Source organism: Salvelinus alpinus, chromosome 26 (assembly GCF_045679555.1).
Source record: "Salvelinus alpinus chromosome 26, SLU_Salpinus.1, whole genome shotgun sequence".
Taxonomy (NCBI): domain Eukaryota; kingdom Metazoa; phylum Chordata; class Actinopteri; order Salmoniformes; family Salmonidae; genus Salvelinus; species Salvelinus alpinus.
Window position 1 is genome coordinate 46,384,595 of NC_092111.1, and position 24,296 is coordinate 46,408,890.

Sequence of the window (24,296 nt, forward strand, 5' to 3'; positions counted from 1 at the left end):
ACCACTCCTTTATTGGGGGTGTCTTGCTAATCGCCTATAAATTTCCACCTTTTGTCTATTCCATTTGCACAACAGCATGTGAAATGTATTGTCAATCAGTGTTGCTTCCTAAGTGGACAGTTTGATTTCACAGAAGTGTGATTGACTTGGAGTTACATTGTGTTGTTTAAGTGTTCCCTTTATTTTTTTGAGCAGTGTATATAAGCTTCCCACTTCAACTGCATATAGACAGATACACACCACAAACACATTAGTTGGGGGGGTATTATTTTATTGTAACATACAGTATTGATATTTACATTGAATAACAACATCTCAGGCAAATGAAGAAGACGTCAGGAGGAATGTCACATTTTGTTCCCACTTCATTACACACATTCTTTGTATATCGTTGAATTTGACATTTTTTTGTGACTGTCCCATCGAACAAGCTACAACAAAGATTCCTAAAATGCAAGGTTGGCATTATATAAAACTATTGGTAACTAATAGTAACTAATGGTAACTAATGGTAACTATTGGTAACTAATGGTAACTATTGGTAACTCTAACACTGTGGTGGAGGTTAGGATGGAGGGGTGGATGTACTGGTAAGGGTCTACCCAGGGATGGCTCTAGCCTTTTGAAGACCCTAAGCGAGATTTGGTTGCCCCACCTTGCAGGCAAAACATTTTGGTGCCCCCCCCCGCTCCCGACGGCGGAGAGAAAAATTAACGTTTTAAAAGTGAAAATTGTTAAATTCTACACATTTTGCCATGACTTACACTACCGGGTAATTCAAGGGTTTTTCTTTCTTTTTACTATTTTCTGCATTGTAGAATAATAGTGAAGACATCAAAACTATGAAATAACACATATGGAATCATGTAGTAACCAAAAAATCATCAAACAAATCAAATAGCCACCCTTTGCCTTGATGACAGCTTTGCACACTCTTGGCATTCTCTCAACCAGCTCCACGAGGTAGTCACCTGGAATGCATTTCAATTGACAGGTTAATTTGTGGAATTTGTTTCCTTCTTAATGCATTTGAGCCAATCAGTTGTGTTGTGACAAGGTAGGGGGGTATACAGAAGATAGCCCTATTTGGTAAAAGACCAAGTCCAAATTATGTCAAGAACAGCTCAAATAAGCAAAGAGAAACGACAGTCCATCATTACTTTAAGACATGAAGGTCAGTCAATACAGAACATTTCAAGAACTTTGAAAGTTTCTTCAAGAGCAGTCACAAAAACCATCAAGCGCTATGATGAAAGTGGCTCTCATGAGGACCGCCACAGGAAAGGAAGACCCAGAGTTACCTCTGCTGCAGAGGATAAGTTCATTATAGTTACTAGCCTCAGAAATAGCAGCCCAAATAAATGCTTCACAAAGTTCAAGTAACAGACACATCTCAACATCAACTGTTCAGAAGAGTGTGTGAATCAGGCCTTCATGGTCAAATTGCTGCAAAGAAACCACTACTAAAGGACACCAATAATAAGAAGAGACTTGCTTGGGCCAAGAAACATAAGCAATTAACATTAGACCGGTGGACATCTGTGTTTTGGTATGGAGTCTTTGTGAGACGAGGTGTGGGTGAACGGATGATCTCCGCATGTGTATTTCCCACTGTGAAGCATGGAGGAGGTGGTGTTATGGTGTGGGGGGGCTTTGCTGGTGACACTGTCTGTGATTTATTTAGAATTCAAGGCACACTTAACCAGCATGGCTACCACAGCATTCTGCAGCGATACGCCATCCTACCTGGTTTGGGCTTAGTGGGACTATCATTTGTTTTTCAACAGGACAATGACCCAACACACCTCCAGGTTGTGTAAGGGATATTTGACCAAGAAGGAGAGTGATGGAGTGCTGCATCAGATGTCCTGGCCTCCACAGTCCCCCGACCTCAACCCAATTGAGATGGTTTGGGATGAGTTGGACTGCAGAGTGAAGGAAAAGCAACCAACAAGTGCTCAGCATATGTGGGAACTCCTTCAAGACTGTTGGGAAAACATTTCAGGTGAAACTGGTTGAGAGAATGCCAAGAGGGTGCAAAGCTGTCATCAAGGCAATGGGTGGATATTTGAAGAATCTCAAATATAAAATCTATTTTGATTTGTTTAACACTTCTTTTGGTTACTAAATGATTCCATATGTGTTATTTCATAGTTTTGATGTCTTCACTATTATTCTACAACGTTGAAAATAGTACAAATAAAGAAAAACCCTTGAATGAGCAGGTTTACTAAAACGTTTGACCGGTAGTGGATGCCATGTTAATGATATCTGAGTGAGAGGGGGGGGGGGGGGGGCCCTGGACACGTGCCCTGCGTGCCTAGTTGATATTTGACCATGATTACTACAAGCTGGCTAGACTAACTTACCAATCTAAAAGCTGTTAGCTGACATGGCTAATTGATTGACTGTCAGTGACTGACATAACAAGAGAAAAACTGCTGATGCACAACCTGTGTCCAACTTGCACCTGGTGTTACTATTCTAACTCTCCGTGAGTTGAGACCCCGACTGAGCTTATGTCACTTATGCCTGGAGCCGGCCCTGGGTCTACCAGACAGATAGGGGTCTGACAGATCAATCGATCGATAGCAGATTAGTTATGGAGGGTAGGGGTCAATAATAGCTCAATCCATCAATAGGAGACTAGTTATGCAGGGTAGGGGTCAATAACGATAAACAACCATTATGGGGTGGAAATGGAGACTGAACCCGTCCATGCAAATAAAACAACCATTATGGGGTGGAAATGAGTGTACTGCTGAGTGTACTGCTGAGTGTACTACTGAGTGTACTGCTGAGTGTACTACTGAGTGTACTGCTGAGTGTACTACTGAGTGTACTGCTGAGTGTACTACTGAGTGTACTACTAAGTGTACTACTGAGTGTACTGCTGAGTGTACTGCTGAGTGTACTGCTGAGTACTGCTGAGTGTAATATGAAGTGTACTACTGAGTGTACTACTGAGTGTACTACTGAGTGTACTGCTGAGTGTACTACTGAGTGTACTACTGAGTGTAATATGAAGTGTACTACTGAGTGTACTGCTGAGTGTACTGCTGAGTGTACTACTGAGTGTACTACTGAGTGTACTACTGAGTGTACTGCTGAGTGTACTACTGAGTGTACTACTGAGTGTACTACTGAGTGTACTACTGAGTGTACTACTGAGTGTAATATGAAGTGTACTACTGAGTGTAATATGAAGTGTACTACTGAGTGTAATATGAAGTGTACTACTGAGTGTACTACTGAGTGTACTACTGAGTGTACTACTGAGTGTAATACTGTACTCTATTCTCGAAGGAGCATTACAGATTCTGACAGGGAAAAACTCCCACTATGAATAAACAGTGTCGTAGACAGAACACGGATTCTAATATGGTTCTTCTCTGTGAGGGACTAGGTCCAGGCTTTGGTGTTGTCTGGATAACCCAAGCAGACCTGGGTTCAAATAGTATTTGTTTTCTTTAAAAGAAAGACAAGCTCAGGTTCAAGCTCTCTTCTGATCCAAGGATGACCTAAAGAAGAACTGCACCTCTGGGAATCATCACGAGCAACAACAATACCCCCATGGATGAAAAGGGAACGGGTTTTTGAGTCAACGTGCTGTATGATCGGGCTATAGAGGAGAAGAGCACCACGCTCGTCTCACGGGGCCATTTAAAGACCACACATTTTATCATGAAAGCAACAACACGTTAATGACAAAGTCTTTTCAGAAATATTTAGTGCAGTGGTATCATGCAGGGTTGGGTTGGTTCTGATCAGGAGGAGGGGTTGGGTTGGTTCTGATCAGGAGGAGAGGTTGGGTTGGTTCTGATCATAGGACATTATGAGGAAGAGGAGGGGTTGGGTTGGTTCTGATCATAGGACAATATGAGGAAGAGGGGTTGGGTTGGTTCTGATCAGGAGGAGGAGGAGGGGTTGGGTTGGTTCTGATCATAGGACAATAGGAGGAAGAGGGGGGGTTGGGTTGGTTCTGATCATAGGACAATATGAGGAGGAGGAGGAGGAAGAGGGGTTGGGTTGGTTCTGATCATAGGACAATATGAGGAAGAGGAGGGGTTGGTTCTGATCATAGGACAATATGAGGAAGAGGAGGGGTTGGTTCTGATCATAGGACAATATGAGGAAGAGGAGGGGTTGGTTCTGATCATAGAACAATATGAGGAAGAGGAGCGGTTGGTTCTGATCATAGGACAATATGTGGAGGAGGGAAAGTCCATCAGAAACACGTACTTAAGGTGGCAAAATACTTTAGTCTTTCTGCAGGGCTGAGATGTGGAGGGGTCTATAAGGACTGGTCTGTCTGCAGGGCTGAGATGTGGAGGGGTCTATAAGGTCTTTCTGCAGGGCTGAGATGTGGAGGGGTCTATAAGGTCTTTCTGCAGGGCTGAGATGGTCTATAAGGTCTTTCTGCAGGGCTGAGATGTGGAGGGGTCTATAAGGACTGGTCTGTCTGCAGGGCTGAGATGTGGAGAGGTGGAGGTGCTCGTCCACTCCACTCCCTCAGCTGTCCGTCCTTGAAGATGAGGTTGAGAGCGGGCAGCGGAACACCAGACTCGGCCGGGGGCTGGCTGAGAGGACCGGACACTCCACTGTCAGGGTCGGGCTGACCCTGGCTGCCATCCTACAGGACACACAGGTCAGGGGTCAAAGGTCAGTTGTGTATAATACAGTACAGGGTCGTGTTCATTAGGCACCAAGCGGAAGAAAATGGATTGAAAGGGCAGGAGTTGTCCAATAACAAATACCTGGAATTGTGCAATACGAAATTCAAATTTACAGTTGGAAAACATTAATAATCTTTTCTGTTGTGTACCCAGGTACTTTCATTTTTATTTTTGTATTGTTATATTTAACCTTTATTTAACTATTCTTATTTACAATGACGGCCTACCAAAAGGCAAAAGGCCTCCTGCGGGGACGAGGGCTGGGATTAAAAATATAGGACAAAACACACATCACGACAAGAGAGACAACATTGTGGTGGTGTTGGGAGACATACAGGAGACGACACCTCCTCTCTACAACAAACCAGCAATCCTATTTTGTAATGTGTGTGGGATGTCTGTCTAGACTTGAGTGTTGTTTTAAAGGGAAACAAAGTGTTCTGGTTGTCATTATGCGACTGGCTGGTTTGACAGGGGCGCTCTTCAAGTGGCATTGAGGCAGAATAGTACAGAACACACACAGAGAGACCTTTTACCTGGAATGACTGAACAAAACTCAGAACATTCACTGATAGTTTTCGGCTGGAATGAAGTAAGTCTTGAAGGCTGAAACAACAAAGAATTACACCGTCAACTTACGTTCTTAAAAAAAAAATTATAGTAGTAAATAATAATAAAATATATGCCATTTAGCAGGCGGTTTTATCCTTAGCGACTTACAGCCAGTCGTGCGTGCATATATTTTACGTATGAGTGGTCCAGGGAACCAAACCCACTACCCTGGAGTTAACATCGCCATACTATACCAACTGAGCTACAAAGGACCGCTTATAAATCAACACCTTCTCCCTTTTAAGACATAAAAAAACTCATTATGTTCTTCTCGTACCTGTCTTTGCTACAGAGGCCGTGAGAGGCGATCTTTCGGCATATTTTGCGGTTGAGCTCAGAGCTAAATAGGGGCATCCCAAAGCACAGCTCTAGAGGGACCCACTCGTCTTCTGTCAACGGCACTGCAGGGGGAACAAAACATTACGTCAGCAAACGGGCAAGGGGGAGCATCGTGACGTCATCAAACGGGGACACGGAGGAGAGAGAAGTCATATAGAATGGAAAGCGAGAGCATAATAATATTTAAAATACAACTTTATGATCTTTGCCAAGGATGGAAATTCCAATTTGACATAAGCTCACAGTAACACAGACAAGTGTGCAGTCCTACTCTCCCCCATTTAAAATAAATGGTGTCAGGAATAGGTTGGAAACTCCCTCCAGCCATACTTGCATTAATCCAATGCTTTTAAATGCACGAGTGTACACTTCTGGAGAAGGGTAGAGAATCAGAACGCAGTCATAAACTCTTCCAAAGAGACTAATATCCAACTACCGTACTACTCAGAATGGGGTATCCACACTATCACACTACTCAGAATGGGGTATCCACACTATCATATTACTCAGAATGGGGTATCCACACTATCACACTACTCAGAATAGGGTATCCACACTATCACACTACTCAGCATGGGGTATCCACACTATCACACTACTCAGAATAGGGTATCCACACTATCACACTACTCAGAATGGGGTATCCACACTATCACACTACTCAGAATGGGGTATCCACACTATCATATTACTCAGAATGGGGTATCCACACTATCATACTACTCAGAATGGGGTATCCACACTATCATACTACTCAGAATAGGGTATCCACACTATCATACTACTCAGAATGGGGTATCCACACTATCACACTACTCAGAATAGGGTATCCACACTATCATATTACTCAGAATGGGGTATCCACACTATCACACTACTCAGAATGGGGTATCCACACTATCATACTACTCAGAATAGGGTATCCACACTATCACACTACCCAGAATGGGGTATCCACACTATCACTATCATACTACTCAGAATAGGGTATCCACACTATCATACTACTCAGAATAGGGTATCCACACTATCACACTACCCAGAATGGGGTATCCACACTATCATATTACTCAGAATAGGGTATACACACTATCACACTACTCAGAATGGGGTATCCACACTATCACACTACTCAGAATGGGGTATCCACACTATCACACTACTCAGAATAGGGTATCCACACTATCACACTACTCAGAATGGGGTATCCACACTATCACACTACTCAGAATGGGGTATCCACACTATCATATTACTCATAATAGGGTATACACACTATCACACTACTCAGAATGGGGTATCCACACTATCACACTACTCAGAATGGGGTATCCACACTATCACACTACTCAGAATGGGGTATCCACACTATCATACTACTCAGAATAGGGTATCCACACTATCAAACTACTCAGAATAGGGTATCCACACTATCACACTACTCAGAATGGGGTATCCACACTATCATACTACTCAGAATAGGGTATCCACACTATCACACTACCCAGAATGGGGTATCCACACTATCACTATCATACTACTCAGAATAGGGTATCCACACTATCATACTACTCAGAATAGGGTATCCACACTATCACACTACCCAGAATGGGGTATCCATACTATCATACTACTCAGAATAGGGTATCCACACTATCACACTACTCAGAATAGGGTATCCACACTATCATACTACTCAGAATGGGGTATCCACACTATCATACTTCTCAGAATGGGGTATCCACACTATCATACTACTCAGAATAGGGTATCCACACTATCATACTACTCAGAATAGGGTATCCACACTATCATACTACTCAGAATGGGGTATCCACACTATCATACTACTCAGAATAGAGTATCCACATTATCATACTACTCAGAATGGGGTATCCACACTATCATACTACTCAGAATAGGGTATCCACACTATCATACTACTCAGAATGGGGTATCCACACTATCATACTACTCAGAATAGGGTATCCACACTATCATACTACTCAGAATGGGGTATCCACACTATCATACTACTCAGAATAGGGTATCCACACTATCATACTACTCAGAATGGGGTATACACACTATCACACTACTCAGAATGGGGTATCCACACTATCACACTACTCAGAATGGGGTATCCACACTATCACACTACTCAGAATAGGGTATCCACACTATTATACTACTCAGAATGGGGTATCCACACTATCAAACTACTCAGAATAGGGTTTCCACACTATCAAACTACTCAGAATAGGGTATCCACACTATCACACTACTCAGAATGGGGTATCCACACTATCATATTACCCAGCATGGGGTATCCACACTATCATACTACTCAGAATGGGGTATCCACACTATCATACTACTCAGAATGGGGTATCCACACTATCACACTACCCAGAATGGGGTATCCACACTATCACACTACTCAGAATAGGGTATCCACACTATCACACTACTCAGAATGGGGTATCCACACTATCACACTACTCAGAATGGGGTATCCACACTATCATATTACTCAGAATAGGGTATACACACTATCACACTACTCAGAATGGGGTATCCACACTATCACACTACTCAGAATGGGGTATCCACACTATCACACTACTCAGAATAGGGTATCCACACTATCACACTACTCAGAATGGGGTATCCACACTATCACACTACTCAGAATGGGGTATCCACACTATCATATTACTCAGAATAGGGTATACACACTATCACACTACTCAGAATGGGGTATCCACACTATCACACTACTCAGAATGGGGTATCCACACTATCACACTACTCAGAATAGGGTATCCACACTATCATACTACTCAGAATGGGGTATCCACACTATCATACTACTCAGAATAGGGTATCCACACTATCAAACTACTCAGAATAGGGTATCCACACTATCACACTACTCAGAATGGGGTATCCACACTATCATACTACTCAGAATAGGGTATCCACACTATCACACTACCCAGAATGGGGTATCCACACTATCACTATCATACTACTCAGAATAGGGTATCCACACTATCATGACTTAAATGTAAATGTAATACTACTCAGAATAGGGTATCCACACTATCACACTACCCAGAATGGGGTATCCATACTATCATACTACTCAGAATAGGGTATCCACACTATCACACTACTCAGAATAGGGTATCCACACTATCATACTACTCAGAATGGGGTATCCACACTATCATACTTCTCAGAATGGGGTATCCACACTATCATACTACTCAGAATAGGGTATCCACACTATCATACTACTCAGAATAGGGTATCCACACTATCATACTACTCAGAATGGGGTATCCACACTATCATACTACTCAGAATAGGGTATCCACACTATCATACTACTCAGAATGGGGTATCCACACTATCATACTACTCAGAATAGGGTATCCACACTATCATACTACTCAGAATGGGGTATCCACACTATCATACTACTCAGAATAGGGTATCCACACTATCATACTACTCAGAATGGGGTATCCACACTATCATACTACTCAGAATAGGGTATCCACACTATCATACTACTCAGAATGGGGTATCCACACTATCATACTACTCAGAATAGGGTATCCACACTATCATACTACTCAGAATGGGGTATCCACACTATCATACTACTCAGAATGGGGTATCCACACTATCACACTACTCAGAATAGGGTATCCACACTATCACACTACTCAGAATGGGGTATCCACACTATCATACTCCTCAGAATAGGGTATCCACACTATCATACTCCTCAGAATAGGGTATCCACACTATCACACTACTCAGAATAGGGTATCCACACTATCATACTACTCAGAATAGGGTATCCACACTATCATACTACTCAGAATAGGGTATCCACACTATCATACTACTCAGAATAGGGTATCCACACTATCACACTACTCAGAATAGGCTAGCAGTATGAACGTTAAGGTGTTTCTCAGTATGCATTCTACCGTGGTCCACTCTCTCATGCTGCGAGTGCATTCTCCCACCACGTTCTCTTCCAGTACGTTCTTGTGAAGATGAGTGTGGAGAACAGATAAAACCCCTTACCTCACCCTGAGTAGCACTCCCCCTACTGTATTACCTCACGCTGAGCAGCACTCCCCCTACTGTATTACCTCACGCTGAGCAGCACTCCCCCTACTGTATTACCTCACGCTGAGCAGCACTCCCCCTACTGTATTACCTCACGCTGAGCAGCACTCCCCCTACTGTATTACCTCACGCTGAGTAGCACTCCCCCTACTGTATTACCTCACGCTGAGCAGCACTCCCCCTACTGTATTACCTCACGCTGAGCAGCACTCCCCCTACTGTATTACCTCACGCTGAGCAGCACTCCCCCTACTGTATTACCTCATGCTGAGCAGCACTCCCCCTACTGTATTACCTCATGCTGAGCAGCACTCCCCCTACTGTATTACCTCACGCTGAGTAGCACTCCCCCTACTGTATTACCTCATGCTGAGCAGCACTCCCCCTACTGTATTACCTCACGCTGAGCAGCACTCCCCCTACTGTATTACCTCACGCTGAGCAGCACTCCCCCTACTGTATTACCTCACGCTGAGTAGCACTCCCCCTACTGTATTACCTCACGCTGAGCAGCACTCCCCCTACTGTATTACCTCACGCTGAGCAGCACTCCCCCTACTGTATTACCTCACGCTGAGCAGCACTCCCCCTACTGTATTACCTCACGCTGAGTAGCACTCCCCCTACTGTATTACCTCATGCTGAGCAGCACTCCCCCTACTGTATTACCTCACGCTGAGTAGCACTCCCCCTACTGTATTACCTCATGCTGAGCAGCACTCCCCCTACTGTATTACCTCACGCTGAGCAGCACTCCCCCTACTGTATTACCTCACGCTGAGTAGCACTCCCCCTACTGTATTACCTCACGCTGAGTAGCACTCCCCCTACTGTATTACCTCACGCTGAGCAGCGCTCCCCCTACTGTATTACCTCACGCTGAGCAGCACTCCCCTCTACTGTATTACCTCACGCTGAGCAGCACTCCCCCTACTGTATTACCTCACGCTAAGCAGCACTCCCCCTACTGTATTACCTCACGCTGAGCAGCACTCCCCTCTACTGTATTACCTCACGCTGAGCAGCACTCCCCCTACTGTATTACCTCACGCTGAGCAGCACTCCCCTCTACTGTATTACCTCACGCTGAGCAGGACTCCCCCTACTGTATTACCTCACGCTGAGCAGCACTCCCCCTACTGTATTACCTCACGCCGAGCAGCACTCCCCCTACTGTATTACCTCACGCCGAGCAGCACTCCCCCTACTGTATTACCTCACGCTGAGCAGCACTCCCCCTACTGTATTACCTCACGCTGAGCAGCACTCCCCCTACTGTATTACCTCACGCTGAGCAGCACTCCCCCTACTGTATTACCTCACGCTGAGCAGCACTCCCCCTACTGTATTACCTCACGCTGAGCAGCACTCCCCCTACTGTATTACCTCACACTGAGCAGCACTCCCTCTACTGTATTACCTCATGCTGAGCAGCACTCCCCCTACTGTATTACCTCACGCTGAGCAGCACTCCCTCTACTGTATTACCTCACGCTGAGCAGCACTCCCCCTACTGTATTACCTCACGCTGAGCAGCACTCCCCCTACTGTATTACCTCACGCTGAGCAGCACTCCCCCTACTGTATTACCTCACGCTGAGCAGCACTCCCCCTACTGTATTACCTCACGCTGAGCAGCACTCCCCCTACTGTATTACCTCACGCTGAGCAGCACTCCCTCTACTGTATTACCTCACTCTGAGCAGCACTCCCCCTACTGTATTACCTCACACTGAGCAGCACTCCCCCTACTGTATTACCTCACGCTGAGCAGCACTCCCCCTACTGTATTACCTCACGCTGAGCAGCACTCCCTCTACTGTATTACCTCACGCTGGACCTCTCCATTCACTAAACATTCTTCCAGCCAGGACAATGGCAACAATGAAGACACAACAAGATGTACACAAAGCAAATTATCAGCTTAGCTGTATGTGAATCGTAATAATGTGGCTAACCAGATAGTTTAAACAGGCAAAAATGACTTAACACTAACGTTATGCAAGGTAGCTGCAAATACTTTGTGGCTATCTAGATAGCTAACAGTAGTAGCTAGCCAGTTAGCCCTATTGACTTACTATGGGATTGCGATTTACGCACATTACTGTGGGTATTGTAGGCAGATAAACATAACAAAATTAACACAGCCTGTATTTATTAACGTATCAAGATAAAAGATTGTAGGCAGGCAACATACGAGATGTGAAAGGGCAAAATGTAATTCTGAAGTTGGAGTTGATTTTCATGCTTCAGCTCAAATAATGGCGGCCACTGATTTCAATACATGTTGCATCATTTTACATGGTTGCATCATATTTCTGTGCATACTTTCCGTTGAAGCTTTTCCTTGATGCTTAAAAATATGTACAAACGGAGTACGCATCCGTTTAACACCCTCCGACCCTCTTGTGCTCTCCACTTTGCGTGCTCGGAGAACGGTAGTACGCATTTTGAGAAACACCCCTACTGTAATGTCCCTTCTGCTTTCCTTCTCCAAAAGTAGTGCACTACTACATAGGGAATAGGGTGCTATTTCAGATCGCACCCTAGTTTGAGCAGGCTGTACTATACCTTCTGCAGTTTGCTTTCCTCCATTGTTGTCCTCTGTGACCAGCTCAAAGGACTCCGTGCTGCTGTTGGCCTCCAGCCCACCTCCCAGATGACCGTCCCCTGTATAGACAATATCAAATCATTATACACTGAGTATACACACACACTCCAGAACGCTAGGGGCCAGGTGATTGATGTGGATGGCGTACTGTTACCTGGGGTAAGTGATTGGTGCTACCCCCACTTCACAATCAAGCATCATTTATTGTATCAGGTAGTAAAGCATAATAGGGAGACAAAAGACGTGTTACCCAGCCAGTATGTTAGGACTGTGTCGCAGCTTGCCCACACCCACCTGCTTGGGGCACACCTGGGGATGGAGAAAACCAGGGAGCGGATCGGGAACCGGTTCCACTGGCCCGGAGTCAAGCGCACCGTGGAGGACTACTGCTGTAGTTGCCCGGAGTGCTAGATCACAGCTCAGAGGGTACATTATAGAAACCCTTTGGTTCCCTTGCCCATTATAAGAGTGCCATTCGAGCGGGTGGCAATGGGTCCGTTGGTGAAGACCGTGAGGGGACACCAATACATCCTGGTGATCGCAGGAAATCCTAACGGACCAGGGCACCGCGTTCATGTCTCGTGTGATGAAAGATGTCTGCAATCTGTTACAAATAAAACAGGTGAGGACCAGTGTGTACCATCCACAAACGGACGGGCTGGTGGAACGCTTCAATAAGACCCTAAAACAGATGCTGAAGAAGGTCATCGAGAGAGACGGGGGGGAACTGGGACCAGCTGCTGCCGCACCTGATGTTTTCAGTGCGTGAGGTACCCCAAGCATCCACAGGGTTCTCCCCCTTTGAGCTCCTGTATGGACGTCGGCCCCGCGGGCTGCTGGACCTAGCCAAGGAGGTCTGGGAAGAGCAGCCTCCCCCCTTCGCAGCGTAGTAGAACATGTGGCGGAGATGAGGGAGAGGATGACGGCGATTTGGCCAGTGGTGAGAGAGCACATGGCCTAGGCGCAATGTGCCCAGGAGCGTGTCTACAACCGGGGGGGCCCAACCACGAGAGTTCCAACCAGGTGATAAGGTCTTGGTACTGATCCCTACAACGGAGAGTAAATTCCTGGCTACGTGACATGGGCCTTACGACATCTTTGAGCGGGTAGGCGACGTCAACTATAAGGTCCGCCAACCGGGGCGGAGAAAACCCCTACAGCTTTACCATGTGAACTTACTGAAGAAATGGCACGCACGCGAGGCTCTGTGCGTAACGTGGACCCGGCCACAGCAGGGCCCGCCCTCGGTCGAAGTTGCAATTGGGGAAGACCTCAGCCCGACCCAACGACAAGAGCTCAGAGAGTTTGTCCAGCGGAACGCGTCCGTGTTCTCCGAGGTGCCGGGGCGCACGGATCTCGTGAAACACCATATTTCTATCCGGGAGAAAAAGTGTGTAAACGGCCATACCGGATACCAGAAGTCCGGAGGGTGGCGGTCCAGCGGGAAGTGACGGCAATGCTAGAAATGGGGGTCCTGGAGGAGTCCCACAGCGAGTGGTCTAGCCCCATAGTACTGGTTCCACAACCGGACGGAACCTTCTGCTTGTGCAATGACTTCTGGGGCCTGAACGAGGTCAGTAAGTTCGATGCCCTGGGTGGACGAACTGATCAACCGCTTGGGGATGGCAAGATACGTCAGCACCTTATACCTGACGAATGGGTATTGGCAGGTGCCACTGGCAGCGGCCTCCTGGGAGAAGACTGCCTTCTCCACCCCGGGGGGGGGGGGGGGGCTATACCACTAGCGGGTTCTGCCTTTCGAGCTCCACGGGGCACCAGCGACCTTTCAGCGTCTCATGGACCGCGTCTTGCAGCCGCACAGTGAGTACGCTGCTGCTTATCTGGATGACATAATTGTGCACAGTGACAGTTGGGAGTCACATCTTTGTAGGTTACAGGCCGTGGTTGATGAGCTAAGGAATGCAGGCCTGACCGCGAACCCCCACAAGTGCAAGATGTGCTACGCCGAGGTGGAGCACCTGGGATATCAGATCGGGAGGGGAAATGTGAAGCCCCAAGAAAAACAATCGCTGCCATTAGGGGATGCCCCGTGCTTCTACACCTGCATTGCTTGCTGTTTGGGGTTTTAGGCTGGGTTTCTGTACAGCACTTCGAGATATTAGCTGATGTACGAAGGGCTATATAAAATAAACTTGATTTGATTTGATGCCCGGTCCCCCGAACCAAGAGGCAGTTGAAGTCATTCCTGGGGTTAGCAGGATACTACAGTAGATTTGTACCTAACTTTGCCGCAATAGCTTCTCCACTCACAGACTTAACGAAGGCACGACTACCCCAGACGGTGCGATGGACGGAGGACACAGAGGCGGCGTTCCAGGCCCTGAAGGATGTGCTATGTTCGCACCTGGTACTCGTCACCCCGGACTTCTCAAAAAACCTCCTGGTCCAGACAGACGCGTCGGACACTGGGGTAGGGGCCGTTTTTTCCCAAGAGCAAGAAGGCGAGGACCACCCAATCATGTATGTCAGCAGGAAGCTCCTCCCGAGGGAGAAGAAATACTTGATTTTCGAGAAGGAGTGCCTCGCCGTGAAGTGGGCAGTTCACCCTGATCACTGACCATACCCCCCCTAGTGTGGATGGCAATGGTTCCTGTCCTTACAGCGATTCTCTTTCTCTGTCATCCACAGGTCGGGGGCCCAGCACGGCACTCTCCAGGAGGGATGCCAACCTAGCCTTGAGCATGCCTCCCTCCCAGTCAGGGCTAGGGGGGGGGGGGGGGGTGGTATCCCAGGAGGGTCTACCCCGAGGGATGGCAATAGAGGGGAGGTACGTGATGCAACGTTGGCTCCCTCTGCTGGGAATACGGGAGATGGGCACCCCGACACGGATAGCTCCAAGCGGAGGTAATTATGGGAAAGTGCCAACCAGCCGTGGAGGCCACATAAAAGGAGCACTGTGGCACACCGCGGGAGAGAACCAGGAGAGACCGACACCGAGCAAAAGTAGAGAAGGACCGAGCAAAACCTAAATTATTTTCTTTGTTATGTTTCTTTTCTGTCTTAGTAAAGTTGTTTTTGCGGACTAAAACCTCCCTGTCTCTGTGTGAATCTCTGCACGCTCAACCCAACACCTCACGGTTTACCACAACTCCCATTCACATACACACTCCCATTCATATATACTCCCATTCATATACACACACATCCATAGAACAGTTGACATACATGCTATTATTTCCCCCTTTGAATTGTCTTTTCAGTGTCCATGTAGCCAATTGGCATCAGCTACTTCCATCGTTACGCCAAAGAGAAGAACAGTAGACTTGGGGAAAGTAGAGTATAGATTGTATTGGGGGAGGGGAAAGGATATTGTGTCAACTTATGATAAGTTGGTTTTAGGCATCACTGTATCTAGCCTATAAACTGGTGTTAGGGATCACTGTGTGTAGCCTACAGTCGTGGCCAAAAGTTTTGAGAATGACACAAAGTCTGCTGCCTCAGTGTCTTTAGATATTTTTGTCAGATGTTACTATGGAAAACTATATAAGTATAATTACTTATTTCATAAGTGTCAAAGGCTTTTATTGACAATTACATGAAGTTGATGCAAAGAGTCAATATTTGCAGTGTTGACCCTTCTTTTTCAAGACCTCTGCAATCCGCCCTGGCATGCTATCAATTAACTTCTGGGCCACATCCTGACTGATGGCAGCCCATTCTTGCATAATCAATGCTTGGAGTTTGTCAGAATTTGTGTGTTTTTCTTTGTCCACCCGCCTCTTGAGGATTGACTACAAGTTCTCAATGGGATTAAGGTCTGGGGAGTTTCCTGGCCATGGACCCAAAATATCGATGTTTTGTTCCCCGAGCCACTTAGCTATCACTTTTGTTCATCACCAAACTGTTCCTGGATGGTTGGGAGAAGTTGCTCATGGAGGATGTGTTGGTACCATTCTTTATTCATGGCCGTGTTCTTAGGCAAAATTGTGAGTGAGCCCACTCCTTTGGCTGAGAAGCAACCCCACACATGAATGGTCTCAGGATGCTTTACTGTTGGCATGACACAGGACTGATGGTAGCGCTCACCTTGTCTTCTCTGGACAAGCTTTTTCCGGATGCCCCAAACAATCAGAAAGGGGATTCATCAGAGAAAATGACTTTACCCCAGTCCTCAGCAGTCCAATCCCTGTACCTTTTACAGAATATCAATCTGTCCCTGATGTTTTTCCTGGAGAGAAGTGGCTTCTTTGCTGCCCTTCTTGACACCAGGCCATCCTCCAAAGGTATTCGCCTCACTGTGCATGCAGATGCACTCACACCTGCCTGCTGCCATTCCTGAGCAAGCTCTGTACTGGTGTTGTCCCGATCCCGCAGCTGAATCAACTTCAGGAGACGGTCCTGGCGCTTGCTGGACTTTCTTGGGCGCCCTGAAGCCTTCTTCACAACAATTGAAACGCTCTCCTTGAAGTTCTTGACGATCCAATAAATGGTTGACTTAGGTGCTATCTTACTGGCAGCAATATCCTTCCCTGTGAAGCCCTTTTTTTTTGCAAAGCAATGTTGACGGCACGTGTTTCCTTGCAGGTAACCATGGTTGACAGAGGAAGAACAATGATTCCAAGCACCACCCTCCTTTTTAAGCTTCCAGTCTGTTATTCAAACTTAATCAGCATGACAGAGTGATCTCCAGCCTTGTCCTCGTCAACACTCACACCTGTGTTAACTTCTCTAGGGTAGGGGGCAGCATTTTCACGTTTGGATGAAAAGCATACCCAAATTCAACTGCCAGTTACTCATCCCCAGGAGATAAGATATGCATATTATTAGTAGATTTGAATAGAAAACACTCTGAAGTTTCTAAAGCTGTTTAAATCATGTCTGTGAGTATAACAGAACTTATTTAGCAGGCGAAACCCCGAGGACAAACCATTCAGATTTTGTTTTGTTTTTGAGGTCACTGTCTTTTCAATGAGTTTTCATTGGGAAACCAGATTTCTAAGCGAATTCCTACGGCTTCCACTAGATGTCAACAGTCGTGAGAAATAGGTTGAGGTTATTCCTTTGTGTAATGAAGAAATACGGCCATCTTGAAGTCGAGGCACTCCAGGTGTCCTGGACATGCGCTTCAATCAAACAGAAGGCATGCAAAATTTCATTTTAATCCTGTATTGAACACAGATCATCCCGTTTTCAATTTGATCGATTATTAACGTTAAAAAATACCTAAAGTTGAATTACAAAAGTAGTTTGACATTTTTTGGCAAAGTTTACAGGTAACCTTTGAGATATTTTGTAGTCACGTTTGAGCAAGTTGGAACCGGTGTTTTTCTGAATCAAACGCGCCAAATAAATGGACATTTTGGATATCGACGGAATTAATCGAACAAAAGGACCATTTGTGATGTTTATGGGACATATTGGAGTGTCAACAACAGAAGCTCGTCAAAGGTAAGGCATGAATTATATTTTTATTTCTGCGTATTGTGTCGTGCGTGCAGGGTTGAAATGTTTTCTCTCTTTTGTTTACTATGGTGCTATGCTCAGATAATAGCATCGTATGCTTTCGCTGAAAAGCCTATTTGAATTCTGACATGTTGGCTGGATTCACAACCAGTGTAGCTTTAATTTGGTATTTTTCATGTGTGATTTAATGAAAGTTTGATTTTATAGTAATTTTCATAGTAATTCATTTTAATTTGGAGCTCTGCATTTTCTCCGGCTTTTTGCCAAGTGAGACAGTAGCATCTTGCCTAAACTCAGAGTTTTGGAAATAAATATGAACTTTACCGAACAAAAAATACATGTATTGTGTAACATGAAGTCCTATGAGTGTCATCTGATGAAGATTATCAAAGGTTAGTGATTAATTTTATCTCTATTTCTGCTTTTTGTTACTGCTCTCTTTAGCAGGAAAAATGGCTGTCTTTTTCTGTGACTTGGCTCATACCTAACATAATCGTTTGGTGTGCTTTCGTCGTAAAACCTTTTTGAAATCGGACACTGTGGCTGGATTTACAACAAGTGTAGCTTTAAAATGGTGTAAAATACTTCTATGTTTGAGGAATTTAAATTATGGGATTTCTGTTGTTTTGGCACCCTGCAGTTTCACTGGCTGTTGACGAGGTGGAACGCTACCGTCCCACATACCCTAGAGAGGATAACGAGAGAATCACTGACATGATGTCAGCTGGTCTTTTGGTGGCAGGGCTGAAATGCAGTAGAAATGTTTTTGGGGGGATTCAGTTCATTTGCATGGCAAAGAGGGACTTTGCAATTAATTGCAATTCATCTGAACACTCTTCATAACATTCTGGAGTATATGCAAATTGCCATCATACAAAACTGAGGCAGCAGACTTTGTGAAAATTAATATTTGTGTCATTCTCAACTTTTGGCCACGACTGTAGTGCGCACCACTTTTTTTCTCAGAGCAGGGGGTTCTCCTCCTCCAACAGGGAAGGTTTTCTACTTCGTCCTCTTCTCAGAGCAGGGGGTTCTCCTCCTTCAACAGGGAATGTTTCCTACTTCATCCTCTTCTCAGAGCAGGGGGTTCTCCTCCTTCAACAGGGAATGTTTCCTACTTCGTCCTCTTCTCAGAGCAGGGGGTTCTCCTCCTTCAACAGGGAAGGTTTTCTACTTCGTCCTCTTCTCAGAGCAGGGGGTTCTCCTCCTTCAACAGGGAATGTTTCCTACTTCATCCTCTTCTCAGAGCAGGGGGTTCTCCTCCTTCAACAGGGAATGTTTCCTACTTCATCCTCTTCTCGGAGCAGGGGGTTCTCCTCCAACAGGGAAGGTTTCCTACTTCATCCTCTTCTCGGAGCAGGGGGTTCTCCTCCAACAGGGAAGGTTTCCTACTTCATCCTCTTCTCAGAGCAGGGGCTTCTCCTCCAACAGGGAAGGTTTCCTACTTCGTCCTCTTCTCAGAGCAGGGGGTTCTCCTCCTTCAACAGGGAATGTTTCCTACTTCATCCTCTTCTCAGAGCAGGGGCTTCTCCTCCAACAGGGAAGGTTTCCTACTTCATCCTCTTCTCAGAGCAGGGGGTTCTCCTCCTTCAACAGGGAATGTTTCCTACTTCATCCTCTTCTCAGAGCAGGGGGTTCTCCTCCAACAGGGAAGGTTTCCTACTTCATCCTCTTCTCAGAGCAGGGGGCTCTCCTCCTTCAACAGGGAATGTTTACTACTTCATCCTCTTCTCAGAGCAGGGGGTTCTCCTCCTTCAAACTGGAAAGGTTTCTTGTAGCTTGATTAGAGCTTCATCGACACTTCTGAATTCCATCATGCGCGTTACCTTCCATACTCACAGCACTGCCGGGAAGCGGAGTTGAGACTTAATTCCTTTTTCCTCCAGTGAATGTCTGATTGGAATGTATTCTTTGTGTCCCTCTCTTAGCTTAGCAGACAGTTTCTGGATGAATCGAATGGACCGGCCGTGGATTTTGATCTCTTTTCTCCCCTTTGCCCTCATGTTTATTTTGGTCTGATAGTTCCACAGTTTGAAGATTACCATGCGTGGGTATTTAGCGTTCCTCTGTTTCACCGCGATCCGATGGCTTCGTTTCAGATCTTCTGGTGATATACCCACGTCAAGATCCTCTGACATTAGTTTGACAACGTAGCTAGAAAGATCTACTTTTTGCTCGTCTTCCGGTAAGGACAATATTCTCATGTTTCGTCTCATTCTGTTTGCTTCCTGGTCCAATTAATCTTCTAAAGTTTGCAGCTTTGTTTCCAAAAGGTACATTTTGTTGTCGTGTTCATTCATGCACATGCCTTGTTTGTGCGTCTGACACAATAGCTTCTCCTTTCTTTTTAGTGAATCTACTTTTATAATAACAGAGTCGAACAGTTTGTTTGTTTTGAGAGCATTTTAGCTATGTTTTCCTTGATAGTATTTAACTGTTCATTACTCTCGCTTGAATCGCCAAGTTGTTCCTTGTCTTTTCCTCTGAGGGAAGGCATGGCTTGTTAGATTTGTGTCGCCGCACCACTTTACAAACTGATTGGTTCCCTGCTGTACATAACTGATCGTTCACACTCTCCCAGCTGCTTGGGGATATGTTAGTCTGGTTTCTACATAGAACCACAGTTTGTCAGTACAAAACGGAGCTACTGACACCCCATGCGTCCTATCGGTACGCACATGTGCCTCTTATATAACCTATTCAGACAGTCAAATTAAAATTGTTAACTCATCCCTTTACAATTTTATAATACATATTTAACGCAATCTTTTGTAGGTAAGAGGCTGCGGTGACATGTCTATTAGCAAAGATCATCATGATGATGAGAGAAACAATTAGCAACAGGAATGCTGCAATTAAACCAGACTGATGGCTATCGTTACCTCACTACCATTAAACCAGACTGATGGCTATCGTTACCTCACTGGTACCTTAACACCATTAAACCAGACTGATGGCTATCGTTACCTCACTGGTACCTTAACACCATTAAACCAGACTGATGGCTATCGTTACCTCACTGGTACCTTAACACCATTAAACCAGACTGATGGCTATCGTTACCTCACTGGTACCTTAACACCATTAAACCAGACTGATGGCTATCGTTACCTCACTGGTACCTTAACACCATTAAACCAGACTGATGGCTATCGTTACCTCACTGGTACCTTAACACCATTAAACCAGACTGATGGCTATCGTTACCTCACTGGTACCTTAACACCATTAAACCAGACTGATGGCTATCGTCACCTCACTGGTACCATTAAACCAGACTGATGGCTATCGTCACCTCACTGGTACCTTAACACCATTAAACCAGACTGATGGCTATCGTTACCTCACTGGTACCATTAAACCAGACTGATGGCTATCGTCACCTCACTGGTACCTTAACACCATTAAACCAGACTGATGGCTATCGTTACCTCACTGGTACCATTAAACCAGACTGATGGCTATCGTCACCTCACTGGTACCTTAACACCATTAAACCAGACTGATGGCTATCGTCACCTCACTGGTACCTTAACTTCTTGAGAATACAGGGGGTGCTATTTTCCCATTAGCATAATTTGCTCTACAGATTAAACTGCCTCTTATTCAATTATTGCTCTTACTATATGCATATAAATAATACCATTGGAAAGAAAACAATCTCTAGTTTCTAAAACCGTTTCAATTTTGTCTCTGAGTGATACACAAGTCATTTGACAGCACTTTCCCTGACCAAGAAGTAGAATGCAAGAAGTCTATGCTCGCTTCAACGCTCTGCCTATATATGGTCATGACCCCTATGACCAGAAACACACTTCATTCGCCTTCCTCTGGGTGTCAAGAGGACATCAGAGGAGAAATTCTTTGTTTATCTGGTACTGACGTGAAATAAGACCTATTTCTTTGGCGTGACCGACAACTTCCGGTTTTCTGATTCGCACGAGTTGGAGCTGCGATTGTGTACTGTTTTGCTGGCGTTATGGATGAAAACTATCTCCGTGTCGAATTTTGTTTGATACATGTGACCATATCATCGTAATGTATGTTTTTTCAATATAGTTTAATCAGATTATTTGAATTTTTTCGGGAGTTTTGTGGTGTTCCGTTGTCTGATTTTATTTACGTTTGAGAGATCCGTGCCACTCGACCAGTACCTGTGCTAAATGGAGTGGGAAAGGAACAATTCTGAACGGAACCAACGACTCATCTTGACAAAGGACACTTTGATCAACATTCTGATGAAAGATCAGCCATAGTAAGACCCAATTTACGATGTTATATCATATCTGTTGTGCATGTGAACTGGCCGTGGGCGCCTAGCCGAATCTGCCTGGTATAGCTATGCTAATTTAGCGCTACATTTTGTTTTCGTTATAAAACATTTAATAAATCTGAAATATTGTTTGGATTCACCAGATGTTGGGCTTTCAATATCTGTACGCTGTGTATTTTTCTGAAATGTTTTAAGATGAGTAATTCGTTATATGACGTTGGTCTCTGTAATTGTTCTGGCTGGGTCAGCACTATTTCAGATTGCAGCTGCAATGTAGAACTGTGATTTATACCTGAAAAATGCAAATTTTTCCAAAAAAAAACTATGCTATACCATAAATATGTTATCAGACTGTCATCTTATGAAGTTGTTTCTTGGTTAGTGGCTATATATATTTTTATTTAGTCGAATTAGTGATAGCTACTGACGCAGGAAAAAACTGTTGGGAGTAAAAAAATCGTGTCCTTTGCTAACGTGGTTAGCTAATAGATTTACATATTGTGTCTTCCCTGTAAAACATTTTAAAAATCTGAAATGGTGGCTTTATTCACAAGACCTGTATCTTTCATCTGGTGTCTTGGACTTGTGATTTAATGATATTTAGATGCTACAAGTTACTTGTGACGCTATGCTAGCTATGCTACTCAGTGGGGGGGGGGGGGTGGGGGGTGCTACCGGATCAGGGTTGGTGACTCGTGAGAAGTTAACACCATTAAACCAGACTGATGGCTATCGTCACCTCACTGGTACCATTAAACCAGACTGATGGCTATCGTTACCTCACTGGTACCTTAACACCATTAAACCAGACTGATGGCTATCGTTACCTCACTGGTACCTTAACACTATTAAACCAGACTGATGGCTATCGTTACCTCACTGGTACCTTAACACCATTAAACCAGACTGATGGCTATCGTTACCTCACTGGTACCATTAAACCAGACTGATGGCTATCGTTACCTCACTGGTACCTTAACACCATTAAACCATCTGGGTCTCCAGCTCAGGGAGCAGAACCCAGGATGCCAACCAGACTACCCTCCTCATTAGTTATGAGTCTCCTGCTCAGGGAGCAGAACCCAGGATGCCAACCAGACTGCTCTCCTCATTAGTTATGAGTCTCCAGCTCAGGGGGCAGAACCCAGGATGCCAACCAGACTGCTCTCCTCATTAGTTATGAGTCTCCAGCTCAGGGAGCAGAACCCAGGATGCCAACCAGACTGCTCTCCTCATTAGTTCTGTGTCTCCAGCTCAGGGAGCAGAACCCAGGATACCAACCAGACTGCCCTCCTCATTAGTTCTGTGTCTCCAGCTCAGGGAGCAGAACCCAGGATACCAACCAGACTGCTCTCCTCATTAGTTCTGTGTCTCCAGCTCAGGGAGCAGAACCCAGGATGCCAACCAGACTGCTCTCCTCATTAGTTCTGTGTCTCCAGCTCAGGGAGCAGAACCCAGGATGCCAACCAGACTGCCCTCCTCATTAGTTCTGTGTCTCCAGCTCAGGGAGCAGAACCCAGGATACCAACCAGACTGCTCTCCTCATTAGTTCTGTGTCTCCAGCTCAGGGAGCAGAACCCAGGATGCCAACCAGACTGCTCTCCTCATTAGTTCTGTGTCTCCATCTCAGGGAGCAGAACCCAGGATGCCAACCAGACTGCTCTCCTCATTAGTTCTGTGTCTCCAGCTCAGGGAGCAGAACCCAGGATGCCAACCAGACTGCTCTCCTCATTAGTTCTGGGTCTCCTGCTTCGTCAGGGCCAGGAGTCTTTCCCATCCACCTGAGTTTTTCCTAGCCAGGTGCTGCTTAGCAGATAGTACGTGCATCAATGCCTTGGTAAATGTCACTGAAAAGAGACAGTAACCTTCCTCCTGTCCACCCTACCCTGCCACTGTTACCCACCTGCCATCAGACCTACTCCCACCCTGCACCACTACCCAGCTCGCCCCGCTATCCTGCTACCCACCCCTGCCGTCTGATCCTACCCCCACCCCGGTCCTCTACTCCACTCACCCCTGCCGTCGGAGCTCTCGCTGGCCATCCTGCGGTGCCTGGTGTTGGGGTTGAGCATGGTGATGTAACCACACTGGTGCTCCAGATCCAGCTTCTCCCTCAGCAGCAGCAGGGCCTTGTGGACACACATGTTGGAGAAGGAGAACTCTGGGAGGAGGGGGCAGAAAGGGTTCAATTAGGTTTACGCAGAAAGAT

The 24,296-nt window shown here is 45.6% G+C and overlaps 1 protein-coding gene across 2 annotated transcripts in view; it reads right to left on the reverse strand.

The window, feature by feature from the left end:
- Positions 1-254: 254 nt before the first annotated feature.
- The window catches only part of LOC139555355 (protein FAM91A1), a 96,201-nt gene continuing 72,159 nt past the window's right edge, over positions 255-24,296 (reverse strand). For both annotated transcript variants that reach the window (XM_071369075.1, XM_071369076.1), the window contains 5 exons: positions 24,102-24,248; positions 12,351-12,449; positions 5,566-5,689; positions 5,213-5,282; positions 255-4,633 (listed from right to left, as the gene is read on the reverse strand). In XM_071369075.1, the coding sequence (XP_071225176.1) occupies positions 4,445-4,633; positions 5,213-5,282; positions 5,566-5,689; positions 12,351-12,449; positions 24,102-24,248 (629 nt within the window). In that variant the 3' untranslated portion in view covers positions 255-4,444. The remainder of the gene's footprint in view (positions 4,634-5,212; positions 5,283-5,565; positions 5,690-12,350; positions 12,450-24,101; positions 24,249-24,296) is intronic.